Raw genomic sequence first — 24,404 nt, 5'->3', positions numbered from 1 at the left:
CTCCCTGTACCCAGGTCCACGTGACAATAAACTATCAATGATTCATTGACCTACTTTACCTCATCCGCAAACTTTGTTGCTCTGAAGGACACTGGTTCTCTCGGAGATGTTGCCCGACCTGTCGCATCTCCTGGGGTTGGCACCTGATAAATGCGTAAGTCATAGGAGCAGAATTAGGCCATTTGGCCCATCGAGTATACCCAGCCATTCAAACATGGCTGATCTCTATTTCCCTCCTAACCCCATTCTCCTGCCTTCTCCCCATAACCCCTGACACCCGTACTAATCAAGCATCTGTCAATCTCGGCTTTAAGAATACCCATTGAATTGGCTTCCACCGCCAGCTGTGGAAATGAATTCCACAGATTCATCACAGAGGGTGAGATTTAAAGAGATTCCTCCTCATCTCCTTTCCAAATGTACGTCCTTTTATTCTGAGGCTGTGCCCTCTGGTCCTAGACTCTCCCACTAGTGGAAATATCCTCTCCACATCCACTCTATCCAGGCCTTTCACTATTCGGTAAGTTTCAATGAGGTCCCCCCCCCCTCCTCCCTCATCCTTCTAAACTCCAGTGAGCACAGGCCCAGTGCCGTCAGAAGCTCATCATACGTTAACCCACTCATTCCTGGGCTCATTCTCGTAAACCTCCTCTGAACCCTGGACTGGTCAGGTAGATGCACCGAGTCTCTCACCCAAAGTAGGGGATTCGAGAACCAGAGGACATAGGTCTAAGGGGTGGAAAGATTTAATAGGAACCCGAGGGGTGACTTTTTCACACAAAGGGTGGTGGGTGTATATGGTAGACAAAAATGCTGGAGAAACTCAGCGGGTGAGGCAGCATCTATGGAGCGAAGGAAATAGGCAACGAATAGGCTTCTTCAGGGTGTATAATATATTTTATTGTCATTTCACATGTGCAACGAGATTGGGTATGCAGCTTCCAACCGATGTCATAACATAAATAACCAATAACATTTGGATTTAGATACCCCGAGAACATGGTTTGTACAAAGAACAGTAAAACAGACTAAAGTGCAGATGTGTCTGGGCGACGTGACCATCCGAGGGAGACAGTCCAGGGGGGGGGGGGGGGGGGGGGCACAAAGCAGGGCCGTTTCAGAACCGCTATAGCTCTGGGAATGAAGCTGTTCCTGAGTCTGGAGGTTCGGGCGTGGAAGGAATGAGTTGTTAGAGGATGTAGTTGAGGCAGGTTGTATCGCATCGTTTAAGAAACAATTAGACAGGTACATGGATGGATAGGATAGGTTTAGAGGGATATTGGGCCTAATGTAGGCAGGTGGAACTAGGGTAGATGGGTCATGCTGGTTGGTGTGGACAAGTTGGGCCGAAGGGCCCGTTTCCACGCCATTGGAGACTGGGGAGGGCCGTCGGAGAGCGAGGAGGGCTGCATTTCACTGTACCTCGGTACATGTGACAATAACGTATCATTAAATCATTAACCTCCTTTACCTCATCCGCAAACCTTGTCGCTCCGAAGGACACTGGTTCTCTCGGAGATGCTGCCCGTCCTGTTGCATCTGGCGGGGTTGCCTCCTGGTAAATTCAAAAAGTCATAGGAGGAGAATCAGGCCCAGGTACAAATGGCCTATCGAGTCTACTCTGCCATTCAATCACGGCTGATCTGTCTTTCCCTCTCAATCCTGACATGTTGGTCGGTGTGGGGAGGTTGGGCTGAAGGGCCTGTCTCCACGCCGTTGGTGAATGAGGGGGGCCGTCGGAGAGCTGGCGAGAACGAGGGGGAGGGGGGGGGGGTGCCCCGTACATGGACAGGAAGAAGATAGGACTGTCCAGTGAGCTGTTGTAACATTGTTGGCGCTAAAATGTGGAGACACATGTACCACCTAGGTGAGGTCTGTGGTCTGATTCTACTGGGTTGTGTACAAATCAAAGCATTTCACTGTACATAGGTACACGAGGCGATAAAAGTATCATTGATTCATTGACCTCCTTTACTTCATCTGCGAACTTGGTCTCTGAAGGACACTGGTTCTCTCGGAGATGTGGCATCTGGGTGGCAGGGTGAACTGTCAGGAGGATGCTATGAGGATGCAGGGTGACTTGGACAGGTTGGGTGAGTGGGCAGATGCATGGCAGATGCAGTTTAATGTGGATAAATGTGAGGTTATCCACTTTGGTAGCAAAAACAGAAGGCAGATTATTATCTAAATGGTGTCAAGTTGGGAAAAGGGGAAGTACAACGGGATCTGGGGATCCTTGTTCATCAGTCAATGAAAGTAAGCATGCAGGTACAGCAGGCAGTGAAGAAAGCGAATGGCATGTTGGCCTTCATAACAAGTGGAGTTGAGTATAGGAGCAAAGAGGTCCTTCTGCAGTTGTACAGGGCTCTAGTGAGACTACACCTGGAATATTGTGTGCAGCTTTGGTCCCCTAATTTGAGGAAGGACATTCTTGCTATTGAGGGAGTGCAGTGTAGGTTTACAAGGTTAATTCCAAGGATGGCGGGACTATCATATGCTGAGAGAATGGAGTGGCTTGGTTTGTATACTCTGGAGTTTAGAAGGATGAGAGGATATCTTATTGAAACATATAAGATTATTAAGGATTTGGACACGCTAGAGGCAGGAAACATGTTCCCGATGTTGGGGGAGTCCAGAACCAGGGGCCACAGTTTAAGAATAAGTGGTAAGCCATTTAGAGGAAACACTTCTTCTCACAGAGAGTTGGGAGAAGGCAGGAACGGGGTACTGATTGGGGATGATCAGCCATGATCACATTGAATGGTGGTGCTGGCTCGAAGGGCTGAATGGCCTACTCCTGCATCTATTGGAGACCAAAGCTGCACACAATACTCCAGGTGTGGTCTCACTAGAGCTCTGTACAACTGCAGAAGGACCTCTTTGGGGTCGTTACCTCTTCCATGGGCGAGGTCTCCCTGGATGGAGTCTTCTCTATCGGGGTCTTTCCCCCCGCCGGGGTGGACTCTCCCGTGACTGCCTCATCACTCAGGGACGGCTGCAGCGAGAAGGTCGCCGCCTTGACGGGCTTCTCCTCAGGCGGGGTCGTCACCTCTTGGGATGAACCTTTACTGGGAGATAGCCCCCCGCTTTGGGATTTCCCCTCGCTCAGGGACAATTCCTCTCCCTCGTCCAACGGAGGGTCGTGTGGTCCTGGGGATGATGACATTCTTCTATCTGCTGCTCTGGAAAAGAGGTGAGACATTTCAGTAAAGCTTCTCGTTGGACCCCCCCCCACTCCATGATGCCCAGAACAACCTTGGATAGGTACATGGATAATAGACGCAAAATGCTGGAGTTTATGGATTTAAGAGAGTTAGATAGTGCTCTAGGGGCTAGTGGAGTCAAGGGATATGGGGAGAAGGCAGGCACGGGTTATTGATAGGGGATGATCAGCCATGATCACAATGAATGGCGGTGCTGGCTCGAAGGGCCGAATGGCCTCCTCCTGCACCTATTTTCTATGTTTCTGTGTTAACTCAGCGGGTCCAGCAGCATCTCTGGGGAATAGGCATAGGTGACGCTTTGGGTCTCGACCAACTCCTTTATATCAAGTGGAGTTGAGTATAGGAGCAAAGAGGTCCTTCTGCAGTTGTACAGGGCCCTAGTGAGACCACACCTGGAGTATGGTGTCCCCTAACTTGAGGAAGGACATTCTTGTTTTTGAGTTGGGGTGCAGCATAGGTTTACAAGGTTAATTCCCGGGCTGGCGGGACTGTCATATGCTGAGAGAATGGAGCGGCTGGGCTTGTATACTCTGGAGTTTAGAAAGATGAGAGGGTTTCTTATTGAAACATATAAGATTATTAAGGGTTTGGACATGCTAGAGGCAGGAAACATGTTCCCGATGTTGGGGGAGTCCAGATCCAGGGGCCACAGTTTAAGAATAAGGGGTATGCCATTTAGAACGGAGACGAGGAAACACTTTTTCACACAGAGAGTTGTGAGTCTGTGGAATTCTCTGCCTCAGAGGGCGGTGGAGGCCGGTTCTTTGGATACTTTCAAGAGAGAGCTAGATAGGGCTCTTAAAGATGGCGGAGTCAGGGGATATGGGGAGAAGGCAGGAACGGGGCACTGATTGGGGATGATCAGCCATGATCATATTTAATGGCAGTGCTGGCTCTTAGGGCCGAATGGCCTACTCTTGCACCTATTGTCTATTGTCTATAATATCCCAACTTCTATACTCAATAGGTCTGAAGAAAGGTCCAGGCCCAAAATGTCAATAGACAATAGACAACAGACAATAGGTGCAGGAGTAGGCCATTCGGCTCTTCGAGCCAGCACCGCCATTCAATGTGATCATAGCTGATCAGTCACCTATAGTCTATTGTCTCGACCCGAAAAGTAACCTATTTCTTGTCTCCAGAAATGCTGTCTGACCGTTGAGTTACTCCAGCACTTTGTGTCCATCTTCTCCAGAGATGCTGCATGACCCGCTGAGTTACTCCAGCACTTTGTGTCCTTTTTTCAAAAGTATGGTGTTAGGAAATGTAGTTGCTGCCGCAGTCAATGTGCACGTGGTGAGGTTCCACAGACGTCATTGGGACAATGACAAGACAATCTATATCAGTGAGGTTGACTGAGGGGTCAATATTGACCTTGTCGGTGGTGGGCCTTCCCTGATCTTCTTCAAAGTAGCATCATAGCTACTTTCACATCTACCCGAGGGGCAGGTTAACCTCAGACTGACATTTCATCAAATACACAGCACCATAGCTTTCCCCCACTGCTGTCAATAGACAATAGACAATAGGTGCAGCAGTAGTCCATTTGGCCCTTCGAGCCAGCACCACCATTCAATGTGATCATGGCTGATCATCCCCAATCAGTACCCCGTTCCTGCCTTCTCCCCATATCCCCTGACTCCGCTATATTTAAGAGCCCTATCCAGCTCTCTCTTGAAAGCATCCAGAGAACCGGCCTCCACCGCCCTCTGAGGCAGAGAATTCCACCACTCACCACTCGTCTCCGTTCTAAATGTCTTACTCCTTATTCTTATACTGTGGCCCCTGCTTCTGGACTCCCCCAACATCGGGAACATGTTTCCTGCCTCTAGCTTGTCCAAGCCCTTAACTGTCCTAAGTTCATGAGTCATCGGAGCAGAATTAGTGTAGGAAGGAACTGCGGATAGACACAAAATTCTGGAGTAACTCAACGGGACAGGCAGCCTCTAGATAGAAGGAGTCGATGATGTCTCGGGTCGTGACCCTTCTTCATACTCCAGGCTCTCCAGAACTACAGATGTTGGTTTAAACCAAAGATAGACGCAAATAGCTGGAGTAACTCAGCAGGTTAGATGGCATCTCTGGACAAAGGGAATAGTTTAACCCGATTCCTTTTCTCCAGAGCTGTCTGACCCGCTGAGTTACTCCAACTCTTTGTGTCTATCTTCGAAACAGAATTCAGACATTCACCCCCTTGTGTCCACTCCGCCTTTGCTCCACTTGTTATACTGCGTGAAAGCATTTATCAGGATGCATCACGGCTTGGTTTGGGAACAGCTCCCTCCAAGACCGCAAGAAATTGTAGCAAATTGCGGACGCAGCCCAGACGCAGGGCTGCCAACTCTCACGCTTTGAGCGTGAGAATCACGCCCTCAGGCAAACTCTCACGCCCTCACGCTGATCAGAAATTTCTCACACTCTGTGAAACTCAGATAAACTGCATGGTCCGCGGGTGTTGGAGAGCCGGGGCTGAGGGAGGAATGGAAGCAGCGAGCGGGGACAGATACGGGGAGCCGGCGCTGGCGAGTGTTTGCGGGGCTGACGAGCCGCTCGCTGCAGCTCCGGCCATAGAGCAATGCAAGAGTCCCCGGGCCGTCGGAGGCGTCGGAAGCGCTGCGCCGCTGCTGCTGCCGCTGCCGCGAGAGTCTCTGTGCCGAAGGGACAGACTCTCAAAGGGAGGTGGAGCAAGAAAGAGAGAGGGGAAGGAGACAGGGAGACAGTGGGGAGAGAGAGAGGGGTGAGAGGAGAGAGAGGGGAGTGACAGAGGGGGCGTGAATGGAGTTAGAGAAGAGGGAAAGGGGGGGGGAGGGGGGTGAGAGGGAAGAAAGAGGGAAGAGAGAGAGGGGGTGGGGAGGGAGGAGAGGGTAGGAGAGAATGGGAGAGAGAGGGGGAAGAGAGAGGGGTGGTAAAAGAGAGAGGGGGAAGAGGGAGAGGGGGAAAGAGAAATGGGGGAAAGAGAGAGAGATAGGGGGGCAAAGAGAAAGAGGAGAAAGAGAGAGAGCAAGGGGGAGAGGGAGGGAGAAATGGGGGAGAGAGAGGAGAGAGAGAGAGAGGAGAGAGAGGATGTGAGGAGAGGTGGGAGAGAGAGGGGAGGGAGAGAGTGGGAGGGAGAAATGGGGGAGAGGGAGAAATGGGGGAGAGATGGAGAGAGGGGGGAGAGAGGAGGAGAGGAGGGAGAGAGAGAGAGAGAGGGAGGGAGAGAGAGGGGGGGAGAGAGAGGGGGGAGAGAGAGAAGGGGATAGAGAGGCAGGGCTGCCAGCTCCAATGCATTGAGCGTGAGAATCACGCATTTCGCCAAATTCTCACGCTGATCACAAACTTCTCTCGCTCTGTTGTGAGAAATTCTGTGATCAACGAAAATTTCAAAACTCATATCAACTGCATGGGCCACGGGTGTTGGAAGCAGAAGCAGCGACTGGGACGGATGCGGACGGGGAGCGGGGCTGGCGAGTGTTTGCCGGGCTGGTGAGTCGCTCACTGCAGCTCCAGCCATGGAGCAGTCTCAGTGCAAGGCGCCGAAAGCGTTGCGCCGCTGCCGTGAGAGTCTCTGTGCCAAATTCGCCCAGGTGACCGGCATGGATCAGGCTGCGTCTCAATGCATCCTGGAGGACAACCAGTGGCTGCTGGAGTTAAGTACCAAGCACTGGGTAGAAACGGTGGAAGATAGTGGACTTCAAATGGGGGTGGTTGGAGAAAGCATCCTGCTTGCCTACTAGATTTTCACTTACTGTAACTGCAGGAAAAATGTTTCCGATGTTGGAGTTCAGAACCAGGTGTCACAGTTTAAGAATAAAGGGGGGGTGGGGGCAGTTAGGACTGAGATGAGGACAAACTTTCTTCACACAGAGAGTTGTGAACCTGTGGAATTCTCTGCCACAGAAGGCAGTGCAGGCCAATTCACTGGATGTTTTCAAGAGAGAGTTACATTTAGTTCTTGGGGCTAATGAAATCAAGGGATATGGGGAAAAAACAGGAAAGAGGTACAGATTTTAGATGAATAGCCATGATCATATTGAATGGCAGTGCTGGCTTGAAGGGCCGATGGCCTATTCCTGCACCTATTTTCTATGCTTGAGTATATGGCAATAAAACTCGATCACTTGATTTTGAAGCATTCATGCATGGTGGAGTTATAATGTAGTCACAGAGTGATACAGTGTTAAAACAGGCCCTTCGGCACAACTTGCCCACACCTGCCAACATGTCCCAGCTACACTACCTGCTTTTGGTCCATACCTCCAAACTTGTCCTATCCATGTATCAGTCTAAGTTTTTCTTAAATGTCGGGATCCTTGCCTCAACTACCTCCTCTGGCAGCTTGTTCCATACACCCACCACCCTTTGTGTGGATAAAGTTACCCCTTAAAAAATTACCTCTTAAAAATACTTCATATAAAAACATTGAAATCATACTTCGACAATGCACTAAAACATGATTTTAATACATCAAATTTCAAAAAGTTCCTACCCTGCGAGGGGGGACACCCTTCTTCCACACCCTCTCCCCACTCGGTTGCTCCACTCCCTCACCGGGTACCCCCAAGGCCAGTGATCAGTGATTGCTCAGCCTCCCCCCTTTCAAAAACGCTCCACGGAGAACACTGCCAGATGTGAGCGGGGAACTGAGGCCAGTTGTCCGTGATGTCTGGATCCCAATGCTCAGCGCTTCATGTTTCGGAGTTGGATAACGTTATTGATTGTAATTAGCCTGATTTGTAATTAGTTGAGAAAACTTTAATTGATTAATCCGAAATATCCAGGGGGATGGGATAAATGTAATATTATATGACATGAAAGGTGTCAGGCTGTCTGTCACAACATACAGCTTTGATAACCCATTATTTCCTTCAGTTAAATATTGGGAAGGTAGCACTATTGTCATTTGCCACTCAATTATTATGTTTGTTTACCTCACTGACTATTTCTAACCCCCTCCCAATTCCTTTGACAGGTTGAATAGAAATGTCCCCAATCTCGTTGTTTTATTAATTGAACACGTAGATGAACATCCTCAAGGAGTGTAATCAGATGGAAACTGATTCAGATGCGATGTTTAAGAGCTTGTTCAAAGGGGGCATATTTTAAAGGAATGACGGAGATACTTGCAGGGGAATGTGTGAGGAGGTTATTATTTGTCTTTAGTTTTAGCTTGAACCAGGACATCTGAAGATTCAAAGTTTAATATAGTAATTGTGCTGATACTGACCCCAACCAACCACGTAATGAATATCATCCATTCCGGAGGTTTTACTTTTATGATGCCATTTAAACTTCACTTGGATTTCAATCACTTCAATGTAGAAGTAATTGGGAATGGGGAGCATTGGAACAAAACTTTACCCTTGGTAAATATTAACTGTAATGTAATAATGTATGCATGTTGGTAGGTGCAATCAAAACAAAGATCTTTTTATCATTGTTGTGTTATGAATACCACAGAAAATAAGGAAAATAAAACCTCCGGAATGGATGATATTCATTACATGGTTGGTTGGAGTCAGTATCAGCACAATTACTATATTAAACTTTGAATCTTCAGATGTCCTGGTTCAAGCCAAAACTAAACACAAATAATAACCTCCTCACACATTCCCCTGCAAGTATCTCTGTCACTCCTTTAAAATATGCCCCTTCTTTGAACAAGCTCTTAAACATCGCATCTGAATCAGTTTCCATCTGATTGCACTCCTTGAGAATGTTCATCTACGTGTTCAATTAATAAAACAATGAGATTAGGGACATTTCTATTCAACCTGTCAAAGGAATTGGGGGGGGGGTTTAGAAATAGTAGGTGAGGTAAATAAACATAATAGTTGAGTGCAAATGACAATAGTGCTACCTTCCCAATATTTAATTGAAGGAAATAATGGGTTATCGGGCTTGTATGTTGTGACAGCCTGACACCTTGCATGTCATTTTAATATTACACTTATCCCATCCCCCTGCATATTCCAGATTAATAAATTAAGGTTTTGTCAACTAATTACAAATCAGGCTAATTACAAATCAATAACATTAGCCAACTCCAAAACACGAAGCACTCAGCATTGGGATCTGGACATCATGGACAACTGGCCTCAGTTCCCCGCTCACATCTGACAGTGCTCTTCATCTGAACCAGGGGCTGCGGAGCGGTTTTGAAAGTGGGAGGGCTGAGCGATCACTGATCACTGGCCTTGGAGATAGTGTCCCCCCTCCCACGGTAGGGACTTTTTGAAATTTGATGTATTAAAATCATGTTTTAGTGCATTGTAGAAGTGTGATTTCAATGTTTTCTGTTTGAAGTATTTTAAGAGGTAACTTTTTAAGGGGTAGCTTTTTCCACACAAAGGGTGGTGGGTGTATGGAACAAGCTGCCAGAGAAGGTAGTTGAGGCAGGGACTATCTCAACATTTGAGAAACAGTTTGACTGATACATGGATAGGACAGGATCTTATAGAAACTTACAAAATTCTTAAGGGGTTGGACAGGCTAGATGCAGGAAGATTGTTCCCGATGTTGGGGAAGTCCAGAACAAGGGGTCACAGTTTAAGGATAAGGGGGAAATCTTTTAGGACCGAGATGAGAAAATCATTTTTCACACAGAGAGTGGTGAATCTCTGGAATTCTCTGCCACAGAAGGTAGTTGAGGCCAGTTCATTGGATATATTTAAGAGGGAGTTAGATGTGGCCCTTGTGGCTAAAGGGATGGAGAGAAGGCAGGTACAGGATACTGAGTTGGATGATCAGCCATGATCATATTGAATGGCGGTGCAGGCTCAAAGGGCCGAATGGCCTACTCCTGCACCTATTTTCTATGTTTGGAGGGATATGGACCAAAAGCAGGTAGTATAGCTGGGACAAGTTGGCGGGTGTGGGCAAGTTGGGCCGAAGGGCCTGTTTTCACATTGTATCACTCTATGACTACATTATACCTCCACCATGCATGAATACTTCAATATCAAGTGGTCCAGGTTTATTGCTATATACTCAAGTATAGAAACATAGAAGATGGGTGCAGGAATATGCCATTCGGCCCTTCGAGCCAGCACTGCCATTCAATATGATCATGGCTGTTCATCTAAAATCAGTACCTCTTTCCTGTTTTTTCCCCATATCCCTTGATTTCTCTAACCTCAGGAGCTAAATGTAACTCTCTCTTGAAAACATCCAGTGAATTGGCCTCCACTGCCTATGGCAGAGAATTCCACAGACTCACAACTTTCTGGGTGAAGAAAGTTTGTCCTCTTCTCAGTCCTAAATGGACTACCCCTTATTCTTAAACTGCGTGCCCCCTGGTTCTGAATTTCCCCAACATCAGGAACATTTTTCCTGCAGTTACAGTAAGTGGAAATCTAGCAGGCAAGCAGGATGCTTTCACCAACCACCCCCATTTGAAGGCCACTATCTTCCACTGCTTCTACCCAGTGCTTGGTACCGACTTCCAGCAGCCACTGGTTGTCCTCCAGGATGCACTGAGCCACAGCCTGGTCCATGCCGATCACCAGGGCGAATTCGGTACAGATACTCTCACGGCAGCTTCCGACGGCCCGATGCTCTTGCACTGAGGCTGTTCCATGGCTGGAGCTGCAGTGAGCGATTCGCCAGCCCGGCAAACACTCGCCAGCTTCTGCGGCGAGGAAGAGACTGTGTTCCACGTGTATACGGAGCGTGAGAGGTTGCAGCCCCCTGTACGAGTATCTGAAGGGGCTGCTCCTCAAGTTTTGGTTGCATTTTAGTCCCACCATTCTGGTATTTGGGCACAAGGCAGGAGGTGGGGAGGGTCATAACTTCATAAGTGATAGGAGTAGAATTAGGCCATTCGGCCCATCAAGTCTACTCTGCCATTCAATCATCGCTGATCTATCTCTCCCTCCTAACCCCATTCTCCTGCCTTCTCCCCATAACCTCGGACTCCCGTACTAATCATAAATCTATCTATCTCTGCCTTAAAAATATCCATTGGCTTGTGGCCTCCACAGCCGTCTGTGGCAAAGAATCCCACATATTCACTGACCTTTGACTAAATTCCTCCTGATCTCCTTCCTAAAAGAACATCCTTTAATTCTATGGCTCTGACCTCCAGTCCTAGACTCTCCCACTAATGGAAACATGCTCCCCACATCTACTCTATCCAAGTGTTTCACTATTCAGTTCAGTTCAGGGTGGGACCTCCCTGTTGGTTTGGCCAAGATGGCCGTTCGCGGGTCCAGGCAGCGGGCGGTCGATGGTCACACCAGAGTCGGCTGCCTGCGTCCTATGTCCGTGCTCGCGTGTCCCTGGAGAGGGAACACGCAGTGTCCACGGGGACTCTAGCGGCCTTCCGTCAACGCTGGCCGCCGCGGTGGAGGGGTCGAGAGCATTGCAGATAGAGAAGCCACTATTGTATTATAATGATTGCAATGTATAAACATAGAAACATATAAAATTATAAATGGACTCGACAAGCTAGATGCAGGAAAGATGTTCCCAATGTTGGGCGAGTCCAGAACCAGGGGCTAAAGTCTTTGAATAAAGGGGAGGCCATTTAAAACTGAGGTGAGAAAAAACCTTTTCACCCAGAGAGTTGTGAATTTGTGGAATTCCCTGCCACAGAGGGAATTCACTAGATGGATTTAAGAGAGAGTTAGATAGAGCTCTAGGGGCTAGTGGTATCAAGGGATATGGGGAGAAGGCAGGCACGGGTTATTGATTGGGGACAATCAGCCATGATCACAATGAATGGCGGTACAGGCTCGAAGGGCCGAATGGCCTCCTCCTGCACCTATTTTCTATGTTTCTATGTAACGTGACATTTGAACAGTTGTGTACCTTCTGGTACATTGTAATATGCAATTATTGAATAAAGTCCTTGGAAGGAATAAAAATAAATAGGGATCCTGCAGCAACCAGTAAGCAAGGTGGTGTAGGAAGGCACTGCAGATGCTGGTTTACACCAGAGATAGACACAGAGAGAGAGAGTGCTGGAGTTACTCAGCGGGTCGGGCAGCATCTGTGGAGAAGGAAGGGGTGATGTTTCGTGTCCAGACCCTTCTTCAGCCAATGGTTGTGTGTTACTCCCTCACCGCGGCGCTCCCTCACTGCCCCGCGGCGCTCCCTCACTGCCCCGCGGCGCTCCCTCACTCACCCCGCGGCGCTCCCTCACTCCCCGCGGCGGCGCTCCCTCCCTCACCCCGCGGCGCTCCCTCACTGCCCCGCGGCGCTCCCTCACTGCCTCGGGTCGAACCTTCACCGGCCGCGGCGCTCCCTCACTCCCCGCGGCGGCGCTCCCTCCCTCACCCCGCGGCGCTCCCTCACTGCCCCGCGGCGCTCCCTCACTCACCCCGCGGCGCTCCCTCACTCACCCCGCGGCGCTCCCTCACTCACCCCGCGGCGCTCCCTCACTGCCTCGGGTCGAACCTTCACCGGCCGCGGCGCTCCCTCACTCCCCGTGGCGGCGCTCCCTCACTCACCCCGCGGCGCTCCCTCCCTGCCTTGGGTCGAACCTTCACCGGCCGCGGCGCTCCCTCACTGCCCGCGGCGCTCCCTCACTCACCCCACTGCGGCGCTCCCTCACCCACCACGCGGCGCTCCTTCACTCACCCCGCGGCGCTCCCTCACTCACCCCGCGGCGCTCCTTCACTCACCCGGCGGCGATCCCTCACTGCCTCGGGTCGAACCTTCACCGACCGCGGCGCTCCCTCACTCACTGCCCGCGGCGCTCCCTCCCTCACCCCGCGGCGCTCCCTCACTCACTGCCCGCGGCGCTCCCTCCCTCACTGCCCGCGGCGCTCCCTCCCTCACTCACCAGCAAGATGGCGGCGCCCAGCGTCGCTCAAGACCCCGTCGCCAAGGCAACCAACCCCCGGCACCCCAGAGATGTCCTGGCCGCGCCTGCCGTCTCCACGGCAACGGTCCCTCCCTCCCCTGACCCACCCACACTGCCACCTCTTGGCATCATTGCCCAGCTTTGGCCCAGCCAAGCTCAACAGGTGCTTCCATTCCACACAGTGGTTCCACACTGTGGATGTTTAAACAGGCCCTTCGGCCCATCTTGCCCACACCGACCCAACATGTCCCATGCAGAGAAACATAAAAACATAGACAATAGGTGCAGGAGGAGGCCATTCGGCCCTTCGAGCCAGCACCACCATTCAGTGTGATCATGGCTGATCATCCCCAATCAATAACCCGTGCCTGCCTTCTCCCCATATCCCTTGACTCCACTAGCCCCTAGAGCTCTATCTAACTCTCTCTTAAATCCATCCAGTGACTTGGCCTCCACTGCCCTCTGTGGCAGGGAATTCCACAAATTCACAACTCTCTGGGTGAAAACGTTTTTTCTCACCTCAGTCATAAATGGCCTCCCCTTTATTCTAAGACTGTGGCCCCTGGTTTTATGGGGTAAGGGCGCTAGCCGTACGCCCAACCCTCCTCCTTTCTCTGGGCTTGAGACCGGCACTGGCTTCATCGACGACAGATGGCACAATGGGCTAAGTGTTCGGCTGGCAACCGGAAGGCAGCCGGTTCGAATCCCGCTTGGAGTGCATACTGTCGTTGTGTCCTTGGGCAAGACACTTCACCCACCTTTACCTGTGTGTGAATGTGTGTGAGTGATTGGTGGTGGTCGGAGGGGCCGTAGGCGCAGATTGGCAGCCACGCTTCCGTCAGTCTGCCCCAGGGCAGCTGTGGCTACAGAAGTAGCTTACCACCACCGAGTGTGACTGAGGAGTGAATGAATAATGCGATGTAAAGCCCCTTGAGTATTAGAAAGGCGCTATATAAATCCCATCCATTATTATTATTATTATTATCGACGGTCACTCGAAACGAGTATGACACGCATGTGCGTGACTTTGTTTAACGTGGGGAGACTGGTGCACAGACCCTTTTCTGCTGCAGCTATCTTTAAGAGCCCTATCTAGCTCTCTCTTGAAAGCATCCAGAGAATCTGCCTCCACCGCCCTCTGAGACGAAGAATTCCACAGACTCACCACTCTCTGTGAGAAAAAGTGTTTCCTCGTCTCCGTTCAAGTTAAGTTCAAGTTCAAGTGAGTTTATTGTCATGTGTCCCTGATCGGATAATGAAATTCTTGCTTTGCTTCAGCACAACAGAACATAATAGGCATTTTTTTTTTTTTTTTTTTTTTTAATTTGTTTATAGGGACAGTGCATATTAATGAACATTTGCATGTAAATATGCGAGATTGTAGCCAATCAGTAGCTAATTTCCGTCTCTAGTCCCAGGCAAAGGTAGGTGAAGTGTCTTGCCCAAGGACACAACGACAGTACACACTCCAAGCAGGATTCGAACCGGCCACCTTCAGGTTGCCAGCCGAACACTTAGCCCATTGTGCCATCTGTCGTCCATTGACTACAAAACACATGAATATATAAACTGATAAAGTGCAAATAACAGATAATGGGTTATTAATGTTCAGAGTTTTGTCCGAGCCAGGTTTAATAGCCTGATGGCTGTGGGGAAGTAGCTATTCCTGAACCTGGTCGTTGCAGTCTTCAGGCTCCTGTACCTTCTACCTGAAGGTAGCAGGGAGATGAGTGTGTGGCCAGGATGGTGTGGGTCTTTGATGATACTTTGATGATAGTTAGTACATTGTAGTTAGATTTTTACAAAATAATGTACATTTTGAAGTACATCTCATTGATGTTTCTTGGGTGCGGCCTTATTAGATTACAGCTAACCTAATGCGGCATTCCAACATGAAAAGGTTCCCCACCCCTGGTTCAATACAACTTAATCTTTATTAACGCTCGAGTAACTTTAAACATGCATGCAAACAACTGACTTCTAATACTTCTCATTTACTGCAGTAGCCATTTTAGCTTAACTCAGTGTGTTATATCTATAACCAGTTACCTTTAAATTATGTCTGCCTGTAATTATGTGGGTGGGATTTATAAGTAGTCTGAGGCCTGTTTGCGGCTGGGATTCTGGCGCAGATGCCCTAGTAGTTTTTAGTTTAGTTTGAAGAAGCATGGGGGAGAGGTCACAGCTTTCGTCCATGCATCAGTTTGACCAAAATGTAAGATCAAAATGTACTTAACCAAGAAGAAGTTTGGATGAATATCTTGTTTAAGAAGGAACTGCAGATGCTGGAAAATCGAAGGTAGACAAAAATGCTGGAGAAACTCAGCGGGTGAGGCAGCATCTATTGAGCGAAGAAAATAGGCGACGTTTCGGGCCAAAACCCTTCAGGGTTACATCAGTTAGATGCTGCCTCACCCGCTGAGTTTCTCCAGCATTTTTGTCTTCCTTGGATGAATATCTTACTGTTTTTACTACTACAATAAAGAAGCTACTAATTAAGAGACTGTGTTTGGAAGATTTAAGCCCCTGTCCCACTGTACGAGGTAATTCAAGAGTTCTTCTGTGTATTCCGCTAATCCGGAGAATGTCCGTAGGAGTTCGTGGATGTCTCGTAGCGGCTCGTAATGCTAACGGTAGGTATTCGGGACATCCGGTAAACTCGTGACGTTTTTTTCATCCCTGCAGAAAATGTCCACGAGTAATAAAAATACTCGTACGAGCCGCTAGGAGACATCCACGAACTCCTACGGACCCGCTACGGACAGGGGAAAACTCGGGAGATCTCTTGAATTACCTCGTACAGTGGGGCAGGGACTTTATCTTTCGACGGCTTTGAATGTCTCGCGGAGAACTCGTGAGTGCGTTGCGATTATCTCCTGAACCCGTCTTCAATCATAGTGACTATGGGAGGAATCCTTGTACCGATATAAAAATCTGTCATTGTATCTACTTTACTATTTCAACTTCTTCTGCAGTTGTATAGAGCTCTGGTAAGACCATATCTGGAGTATTGTGTAGTTTTGGTCTAATTTGAGGAAGGACATCCTTGTGATTGAGGCAGTGCAGCGTAGGTTCACGAGATTGATCCCTGGGATCGCGGGACTGTCATATGAGGAAAGATTGAAAAGACTAGGCTTGTATTCACTGGAGTTTAGAAGGATGGGGGGGGGGGGGGGATCTTATAGAAACATATAAAATTATAAAAGGACTGGAAAAGCTAGATGTAGGAAAAATGTTCCCAATGTTGGGCGAGTCCAGAACCAGGGGGCCAGAGTCTTAGAATAAAGGGGCCATTTAAGACTGAGGTGAGAAAAAACGTTTTCACCCAGAGAGTTGTGAATTTGTGGAATTCCCTGCCACAGAGGGCAGTGGAGGCCAAATCACGGGATGGATTTAAGAGAGTAAAGGGCCTGTCCCACTTACGTGTCCTTGGCATGCAAATTACGCGACCCCGTGGTCGCGTTGAGGCGCACGGGCACCGTATGGCCGTGCGGGGCCGGTCCCACTGAGAAGCTCGGAGGGGTATGTAGTTGTCCGCAACATCGCGCGGGGCTCCGAAATTTTTGTAGCGAATGAAATCTTCGTGCGCCAACGGCCTGTCGTGTAACTGACGGCCAAAGTGGGACAGGCCCAAGACCCTGGCGCGACGCAACGTCTCACCTCCAACTGCAGCAGAAGCAGGCAAACGATCGCCGAGCTTGGCCTGGGGCTCACGGCCGTTGCGGTCCGGATCCGCCCCCACTTCTACTTCCAGAGCGGGGCCAAGAAAATTGAAGATAGACACAAAATGCAGGAGTAACTCAGTGGGACCGGCAGCATCTCTGGATGACGTTTCGGGTCAAGACCCTTCTTTCAGACTGAAGAGATTCTCGACACGAAACGCCACCCATTCCTTCTCTCCAGAGATGCTGCCGGTCCTGCTGAGTTACTCCAGCATTTTGTGTTTATCTTCAAATGACGTCACGCGCTCCAGACGGCTGTACGGGCGCATGCAATCGCGCGGGACCACGAGGTCGCATAATTAGCGTGCCAAAGACACGTAAGTGGGACAAGGGCTTAAGATAGAGCTCTATGGGCTAGTGGGATCAAGGGATATGGGGAGAAGGCAGACACGGGTTATTGATTGGGGACGATCAGCCATGATCACAATGAATGGCGGTGCTGCTCTCCTGCACCTATTTTCTATGTTCCTATGTTTCATCACTTCTTAAACTAAATCACAAAACTCATGAGTTGGAGTCAGTTATAACCCCTATGAATGAAATGGCCAGATTCACTCTGTTGGTATGGGGGTAGTCATCTCTGAGCTTCAGACCCAGGTCCCTCCATCTAGCGATTGTTGTTCCCATGTTGTCGCTGCCGATGTCTCCGACCGCCCATCTTTTCCACTAACTTTCCTTCAATCTCCTAAAGGAAGCCTCTGTTCTAACCCAAGGCCTAGTGGCTTTATAGTCGATCATTTCAAGCTGTCCCTCCTCCAAGGGCTGAATAAACAAAACACATCTTCATTCCTTATCAGGCTAGGGAGTTTCTTAATTATAGGTACACAAAAATGCTGGAGAAACTCAGCGCGTGCAGCAGCATCTATGGAGCGAGGGAAATAGGCAACGTTTTGGGCCGAAACCCTTCTTCAGACTGATGGGGGGTGGGGGGAGAAGAAAGGAAAAAGGAGGAGGAGCCCAAGGGCTGAGGGAGAGATGGGAAGGGGAGGAGACAGCAAGGGCTAACAAAATTGGGAGAATTCAATGTTCATGCCCCCAGGATGCAGACTCCCCAAGTGGAATATGAGGTGCTGTTCCTCCAATTTCCGGTGGTGCTCGCTCTGGCCATGGATATTTATGTTGCCTGTTCCTATCTCCTTCTCATTGTAGAGTTATTTTGCAATATGTCCGTTCCGGGCACTTTATCTCATCAAGGCCGTACTGCCTTGGCCGTGAAGTTACCTTCAGCTCTGCCCCACCGGATGTCAATGACCTGACCGCTTTCATTGTGCCCCTTTGTTCTTCTGGCTCCAGCATTTTGCTCTGTCCGTCTGTAGCTAGTAGCATCCTCGCAAAGCCTGTCGGGATACTTGATATCCAGTCCCAGGCTATAATATGATCATGGCTGATTATCCAAAATCAGTACCCCGTTCCTGCTTTCTCCCCATATCCCTTGATTCCGTTAGCCCAAAGAGCGATATCGGTCTCTTGAGATCATCCACTGCCTTCTGTGGCGGAGAATTCCACAGATTCACAACTCTCTGGGTGAAATCAACCATTTTGACTTCCCCAGACCCATTACCCACTCCAACCTCACACCCTAGGCTCTGAACGCACAGCCCTCTGCTCTATCAACAACAATCCTAAAAGCCGTCCCACTGTACGAGTTCATTCAGGAGCTCTCCCGAGTTTAAAAAAAAAAATCAAACTCGTGGAAGCACGTAGAATGTACGTAGCGGGTACGTCGGAGCTCTGAGGATGTCGCTTAGTGGCTCGTAACGCTAACGTTCTCCCCGTGACCTGCGTGGGTTTTCTCCGAGATCTCCGGTTTCCTCCCACACTCCAAAGACGTGCAGGTTTGCAGCTTAATTGGCTAGGTATAAATGTCAATTATCCCGTGTGTAGGATAGTGTCAAGTGTGTGTGTGGGATAGTGTGTGTGTGTAGGATAGTGTGAGTGAGAGTGAGTGTGTGTGTGTGTGTGTGTGTGTGTGTGTGTGTGTGTGTGTGTGTGTGTGTGATGGTGATGGTGATGGTGATGGTGATGGTGATGGTGATGGTGATGGTGATGGTGATGGTGAGTGGAATCACTCTTCTCCGTGGATTGTCACCTTGTCGTGGTGGAGAAGCTTGTGTGGACCTGAGATGCCGTCTGGAGCTGTGCTCCTGGTAGGGCCACCCATGGCGGTAAGGTCGAGGGGGAGGTCTCTGACAAAGAGCAATCCAACCAAGCCCTCAACGGTGGAACAGGCGGAGGACGATGGCTGACTTTAGTGGAACTTTAGTGGGAGTTAGATGTGGCCCTTGTGGCTAAGGGGATCAGAGGGTATGGAGAGAAGGCAGGTACGGGATACTGAGTTGGATGATCAGCCATGATCATATTGAATGGCGGTGCAGGCTCGAAGGGCCGAATGTCCTACTCCTGCACCTAATTTCTATGTTTCTATGGAACGTCACAACGGCTGGGAAGGCGGATGAAGGCTGCAGCAGAAAAGGGTCTCCGGTCGTCTTGGACTCCATGCCACTGGATCCTGACCCAGATCTGTCAAGGACCCCACGTGGGGTGGCTGTCTGTGCACCAGTCTCCCCACGTTAAACACAGTCACGCACAGGCGTCCTCCATGAGAGGACAGTCATATTCGTTTCGAGTGACCGCTGATGGTGGGGATCGCTGGTCGGCACAGACTCGGTGGGCTGAAGGGCCTGTTTCCACGATATGTATCTCTAAATTAAACTTAAAGGAAAGAACGCCCCAACAATTTTACACGCGGCCTTCACCGCAAGTTCTCTACATTTTGTGGGTGTTAATATTTACCTCAGTTTCGTCGTTTTGCCGATGACACAAAGCTGGGTGGCAGTGTGAACTGTGAGGAGGATGCTACGAGAATGCAGGGTGACTTGGACAGGTTGGGTGAGTGGGCAGATGCATGGCAGATGCAGTTTAATGTGGATAAATGTGAGGTTATCCACCTTGGTGGCAAGAACAGGAAGATTATTATCTAAATGGTGTCAAGTTGGGAAAAGGGGAAGTACAACGGGATCTGGGGGTCCTTGTTCATCAGTCAATTAAAGTAAGTATGCAGGTACAGCAGGCAGTGAAGAAAGCGAATGGCATGTTGGCCTTCATAACAAGAGGAGTTGAGTATAGGTGCAAAGAGGTCCTTCTGCAGTTGTAGAGGGTCCTAATGAGACCACACCTGGAGTATTGTGTGCAGTTTTGGTCCCCTAATTTGAGGAAGGAAATTCTTGCTATTGAGGGAGTACAGCGTAGGTTCACCAGGTTAATTCCCGGGATGGCGGGCCTGTCATTTGCTGAGAGAATGGAGCAGCTGGGCTTGTACACTCTGGAGTTTAGAAGAATGAGAGGGGATCTTATTGAAACATATAAGATTATTTAGGGTTTGGACACGCTAGAGGCAGGAAACATGTTCCCGATGTTGGGGGAGTCCAGAACCAGGGGCCACAATTTAAGAATAAGGGGTAAGCCATTTAGAACGGAGATGAGGAAACACTGTGAGCCTGTGGAATTCACAGTGGAGGCCAGTTCTCTGGATACTTTCAAGAGAGAGCTAGATAGGGCTCTTAAAGATAGCAGAGTCAGGGGATTATGGGGAGAAGGCAGGAACGGGGTACTGATTGTGGATGATCAGCCATGATCACATTGAATGGTGGTGCTAGCTCGAAGGGTTGAATGGCCTACTCCTACACCTGTTGTCTATTGATTCTCTGTATCTCTAAACTAAAGAACGGTGGAGTAGCCACAATGGGCCGAATGGCCTTATTCTGGTCCTGTAATTCAGTTTATTGTCATGTGTACCGAGGTACAGTGTTTGTGTTAATTGTGGCGTGCTCATGTTAATATTATTCATCTTCAAAGCAAACGACAACTCCATGAACATTGGTGCGCTTCTTGTATTTGAACTTTTAGTGGTAACAGCATCATTTACAATATATTCCTCGTGACTTCACGCAGATATGTTTGTTTTTCATGATCTATAAATAAAGGGAGAGCATCTTACACACGCGGCCCACGAGGTTTTGTGAAAAATACATTGAGCAGCAACTCGTAAGGTCCATATCTTATTCAGGCGCACTCGGTTTCCAAACACACATTTTTCAGTCATTACAGTACCAAGATCTGTTGGAATATTTCCACTCGGGGGAACTATACAGCTGCAAAAAGATTTCCCATTCAAACAAACGCCAGTGCCAACATTGTGAAAAGATAGAATGTCTTGAAGTTTCCATGCAAAAGTACCGGAATGTTCTTCCCCTCACGTCCCCCCCCCCCACCCCACCGATCGGTTGCATGTTGCAAAACTAATTACGTTTCTGGATTAGTGCGGGTACCAGGGGGTTATGGGGAGAAGGCAGGAGAATGGGGTCAGGAGGGAGAGAGATGGATAGATCAGCCACGATTGAATGGCGGAGTAGACTTGATGGGCTGAATGGCCTAATTCTGTTCCGAGAACTTATGGCCTGATGAACATCTCGTGTACAGAGGGAGGGAGGGCAAGTGTATGGGGGGGGGGGGGGGGGGGTGTAACGAGGGCAGGAGAGGTGGAGGGAAGGCAGAGAAGAGCCCGTTTCTCCGGGAAGGTTTGGAACGCTATCTACAATTGAAAATCTCTTTACGCTTCCGGACCTCTTGCAGAACGCGTGACCTGAAGAGCGTCAAGTCTTCGCTGGGCTCCCGCTCCACCCCGAGAGCGTCGTGCAGGATGGTGGAGTGGGTCCGCAGGAACGGGTTGTATTCTTTCTCCTCGCCGATCGTCGATGGGCACTGGAATAAACGACAGGCCGGGGCTTAGAGACAACAAACATAGAAACATAGAAAATAGGTGCAGGAGTAGGCCATTCGGCCCATCGAGCCTGCACCGCCATTCAATATGATCATGGCTGATCATCCAACTCAGTATCCTGCACCTGCCTTCTCTCCATACCCCCTGATCCCTTTAGCCACAAGGGCCACATCTAACTCCCTCTTAAATATAGCCAATGAACTGTGGCCTCAACTACTTTCTGTGGCAGAGAATTCCACAGATTGACCACTCTCTGTGTAAAAAAAACTAAACATGTGATTTCTGGTCTCAATTCTCCACGCCCCGAGCGGCGGAGGTGAGCAGACCACACGCCATCTTTGCGACAGGAAGACGACCACACACACACACACACACACACACACACACACACACACAGGGAGGCAGAGTCGTACTCACCGTGCATTGGTTCAGGTGCCTCTGCTGCAGAACCCATTCCAGCTTTGTGAAGATGGCAGAGTTGTTCGGTTCCACGGAAGCTGCAAACATCAGATTATCCTGGGCATACTCGTGTCCTGCGGGACAAATCACACACGCACACGCACGGTCAAAGCACCCTTCAACTTCAAATTACAGGACCAGAATAAGGCCACGCAGCCCATTGTGACTGCTCCACCATTCTTTAGTTTACAGATACAGAGTTACAATAGACAATAGGTGCAGGAGTAGAGGCCATTCGGCCCTTCGAGCCAGCACCGCCATTCAATATGATCATGGCTGATCATCCCCAATCAGTAACCCGTTCCTGCCTTCTCCCCATATCCCCTGGCTCCGCTGTCTTTAAGAGCCCTATGGGGTGGGAGACTGCAATCTTCACGTGGTCCACCCTGTTTCAACCCGACGTGCACAAAGATAAAATAGAGCAAGTTGACCTACAACTTTAGGCTGTGCACGCCATACGCAAGAAGAAGAAGAAGAAGAGCCCTATCTAACTCTCTCTTGAAAGTATCCAGAGAACCGGCCTCCACCGCCCTCTGAGGCAGAGAATTCCACAGACTCACCACTCTCTGTGTGAAGAAGTGTTTCCTCGTCTCCGTTCTAAATGGCTTACCCCTTATTCTTAAACTGTGGACCTTGGTTCTGGATTCCCCCAACATCGGGAACATGTTTCCTGCCTCTAGCATGTCCAAACTCTTAATGATCTTGCATATTTCGATAAGATAAGTTTAAGATAAGATAAGACCAGTTTACAGCGCAGAAGCAGGCCCAAGCCAATTAACCTACAAACCTATGCGCCTTTGGAGTGTGGGAGGAAACCGAAGATCGCGGAGAAAACCCACCCAGGCTACGGGGGGAACGTGCAAACTTCGTAGAGACAGCACCCGTAGTCAGGATCGAACCCGGGTCTCCTGGCACTGTGAGGCAGCGATTCTACCACTGCGCCCACCGTTGCCGCCCTATCACCTGATCTTATTGAAACATATAAAATTATCAAAGGACTGGACAGGCTAGATGCAGGAAACATGTTCCCAATGTTGGGCGAGTCAAGAACCTGCAGTTGGTCTGCTGGACCGCGGGAGAAGAACAAAGAGAAGAGATAAGACTTTGCCTTCCATCACAGTGAGGAGATGTTGGAGATCCACTCTGATGGATGTTTATGTAAACTGTGTTAAGTGTGTGTCTTGGGTTTTTATGTAATGTAAGTAGGTATGTTACAAAACTTACCTTCAGTGGCGCTGCAATTCTGCCACTGGCCGTGTGTGCGATTTTGGCGCGTTTGGGGGGGGGGTTAAAAAGGTTTTTTTTCCCAACCTGGTCCTGAATTATATTTTGTTGGAGTGCAAGATGTTGCTAAAGAATTGTTCCTACGGCCGTTCTGTCGTGTTTTTTTTTTTAATTCACCCGACAAGTTAATCGCTGGAATGATTTTAAAATCAGCTTCTGAAGCCGTCAACGCCGACAACGGGGACGGATTTTATGTAGGGGACAGGTAAAATAAAGTAGTTTATTTTTATGTATAAAAGTGTTTCTTAAGATGTATTTAATTCACATTTTAAGTTGCGAAACGGTGATTTTTCCCCCCGAAGAACCGACAGTGTATTTGCTGCCGATATAGGAACTAAATTCACCGCATCTGAACGTTCTAAATGGTCCCCTTCCAGAAAATCCCACTCGCAAGCTGATTTAAATGGCCATTAATTTACAGGTATTAAACATTAAATTCCTTCCATTTGGCCTATAAACCCATGACAATGAGATTTAAAAATTATGTTATATTGTGAATTCTTGTGTGAATGTTATTGGGGCACTTAGGCTATTTAAAAATGTTAATCTATTCTTAAGAAATGGATAGATGGTTAGATCTAGTAATTGAATTTTGTAATTAGCTACAATTAGGTAACTAACTAACTAACTAACTATATGCTTTAATTTCAAGTCATCTAAGTAAGATTGTTTCATATTTGTTTCAGAATGCTTCAATCTACAATAACTGAAAATTTCTTTCAGTTCTTTTAAATTTTAAGAAAGTTATCGGCTTTTAAATGTTCTCGATCACAGCTTTTGTGTTAAGTCAATGAAAAATCAATAGGGAACAAGATGCCAATTTCCGAGTATGAAAATGGCCATAACTTTTTTAATACTGAAGATATGAAAGTGAATTAGGTGTCAAATTAAACTTCTTTTTATGCTTTATCTGATAAATGGGATAAATTGCAGACTTGATTTTTTAAATCTCAAAATTTTGTAACATTGCTAATGTAAGACTGTAGGGCGATGTCACACAGACCATGGAGGAGGAGCCATCTTGGTGAACGGCTGCTAGCAGCAGCCGTCCGTCTTAAATTCGTTTTTTTTTTAGTTTTTAGTGAGTCCTGTTTTTTTGTTTGTAGGGGATATGGTCTTTTAATGTGGGGGGGTAGGTGTTACTTTAT

General features: G+C 48.7%; 2 protein-coding genes across 5 annotated transcripts in view; both read right to left on the bottom strand.

The window, feature by feature from the left end:
- LOC116975610 (ciliogenesis associated TTC17 interacting protein) overlaps positions 1–13,035 on the bottom strand; it is a 41,640-nt gene extending 28,605 nt beyond the window's left edge. The window contains exons 1-4 of one of the 2 annotated variants that reach the window (XM_033024920.1): positions 12,991–13,035; positions 2,894–3,182; positions 1,472–1,555; positions 60–143 (exon numbers count right to left, since the gene is read on the bottom strand). In XM_033024920.1, the coding sequence (XP_032880811.1) occupies positions 60–143; positions 1,472–1,555; positions 2,894–3,166 (441 nt within the window). In that variant the 5' untranslated portion in view covers positions 3,167–3,182; positions 12,991–13,035. Of the gene's footprint in view, positions 1–59; positions 144–1,471; positions 1,556–2,893; positions 3,183–12,916; positions 12,931–12,990 lie in introns of those variants that run through there. The other variant, XM_033024919.1, reaches the window with a different exon arrangement.
- Positions 13,036–20,605: 7,570 nt separating this feature from the next.
- LOC116975609 (probable hydrolase PNKD) overlaps positions 20,606–24,404 on the bottom strand; it is a 44,047-nt gene continuing 40,248 nt past the window's right edge. For 2 of the 3 annotated variants that reach the window (XM_033024916.1, XM_033024918.1), the window contains exons 8-10: positions 21,931–22,046; positions 21,357–21,494; positions 20,606–20,704 (exon numbers count right to left, since the gene is read on the bottom strand). In XM_033024916.1, the coding sequence (XP_032880807.1) occupies positions 20,651–20,704; positions 21,357–21,494; positions 21,931–22,046 (308 nt within the window). In that variant the 3' untranslated portion in view covers positions 20,606–20,650. Of the gene's footprint in view, positions 21,495–21,930; positions 22,047–24,404 lie in introns of all 3 variants that reach the window. The other variant, XM_033024917.1, reaches the window with a different exon arrangement.

This window comes from Amblyraja radiata, chromosome 7 (assembly GCF_010909765.2).
Source record: "Amblyraja radiata isolate CabotCenter1 chromosome 7, sAmbRad1.1.pri, whole genome shotgun sequence".
Lineage (NCBI taxonomy): Eukaryota > Metazoa > Chordata > Chondrichthyes > Rajiformes > Rajidae > Amblyraja > Amblyraja radiata.
The sequence above is the reverse complement of the archived record's forward strand: the minus strand, read 5'-3'. Positions and strand labels throughout refer to the sequence as shown.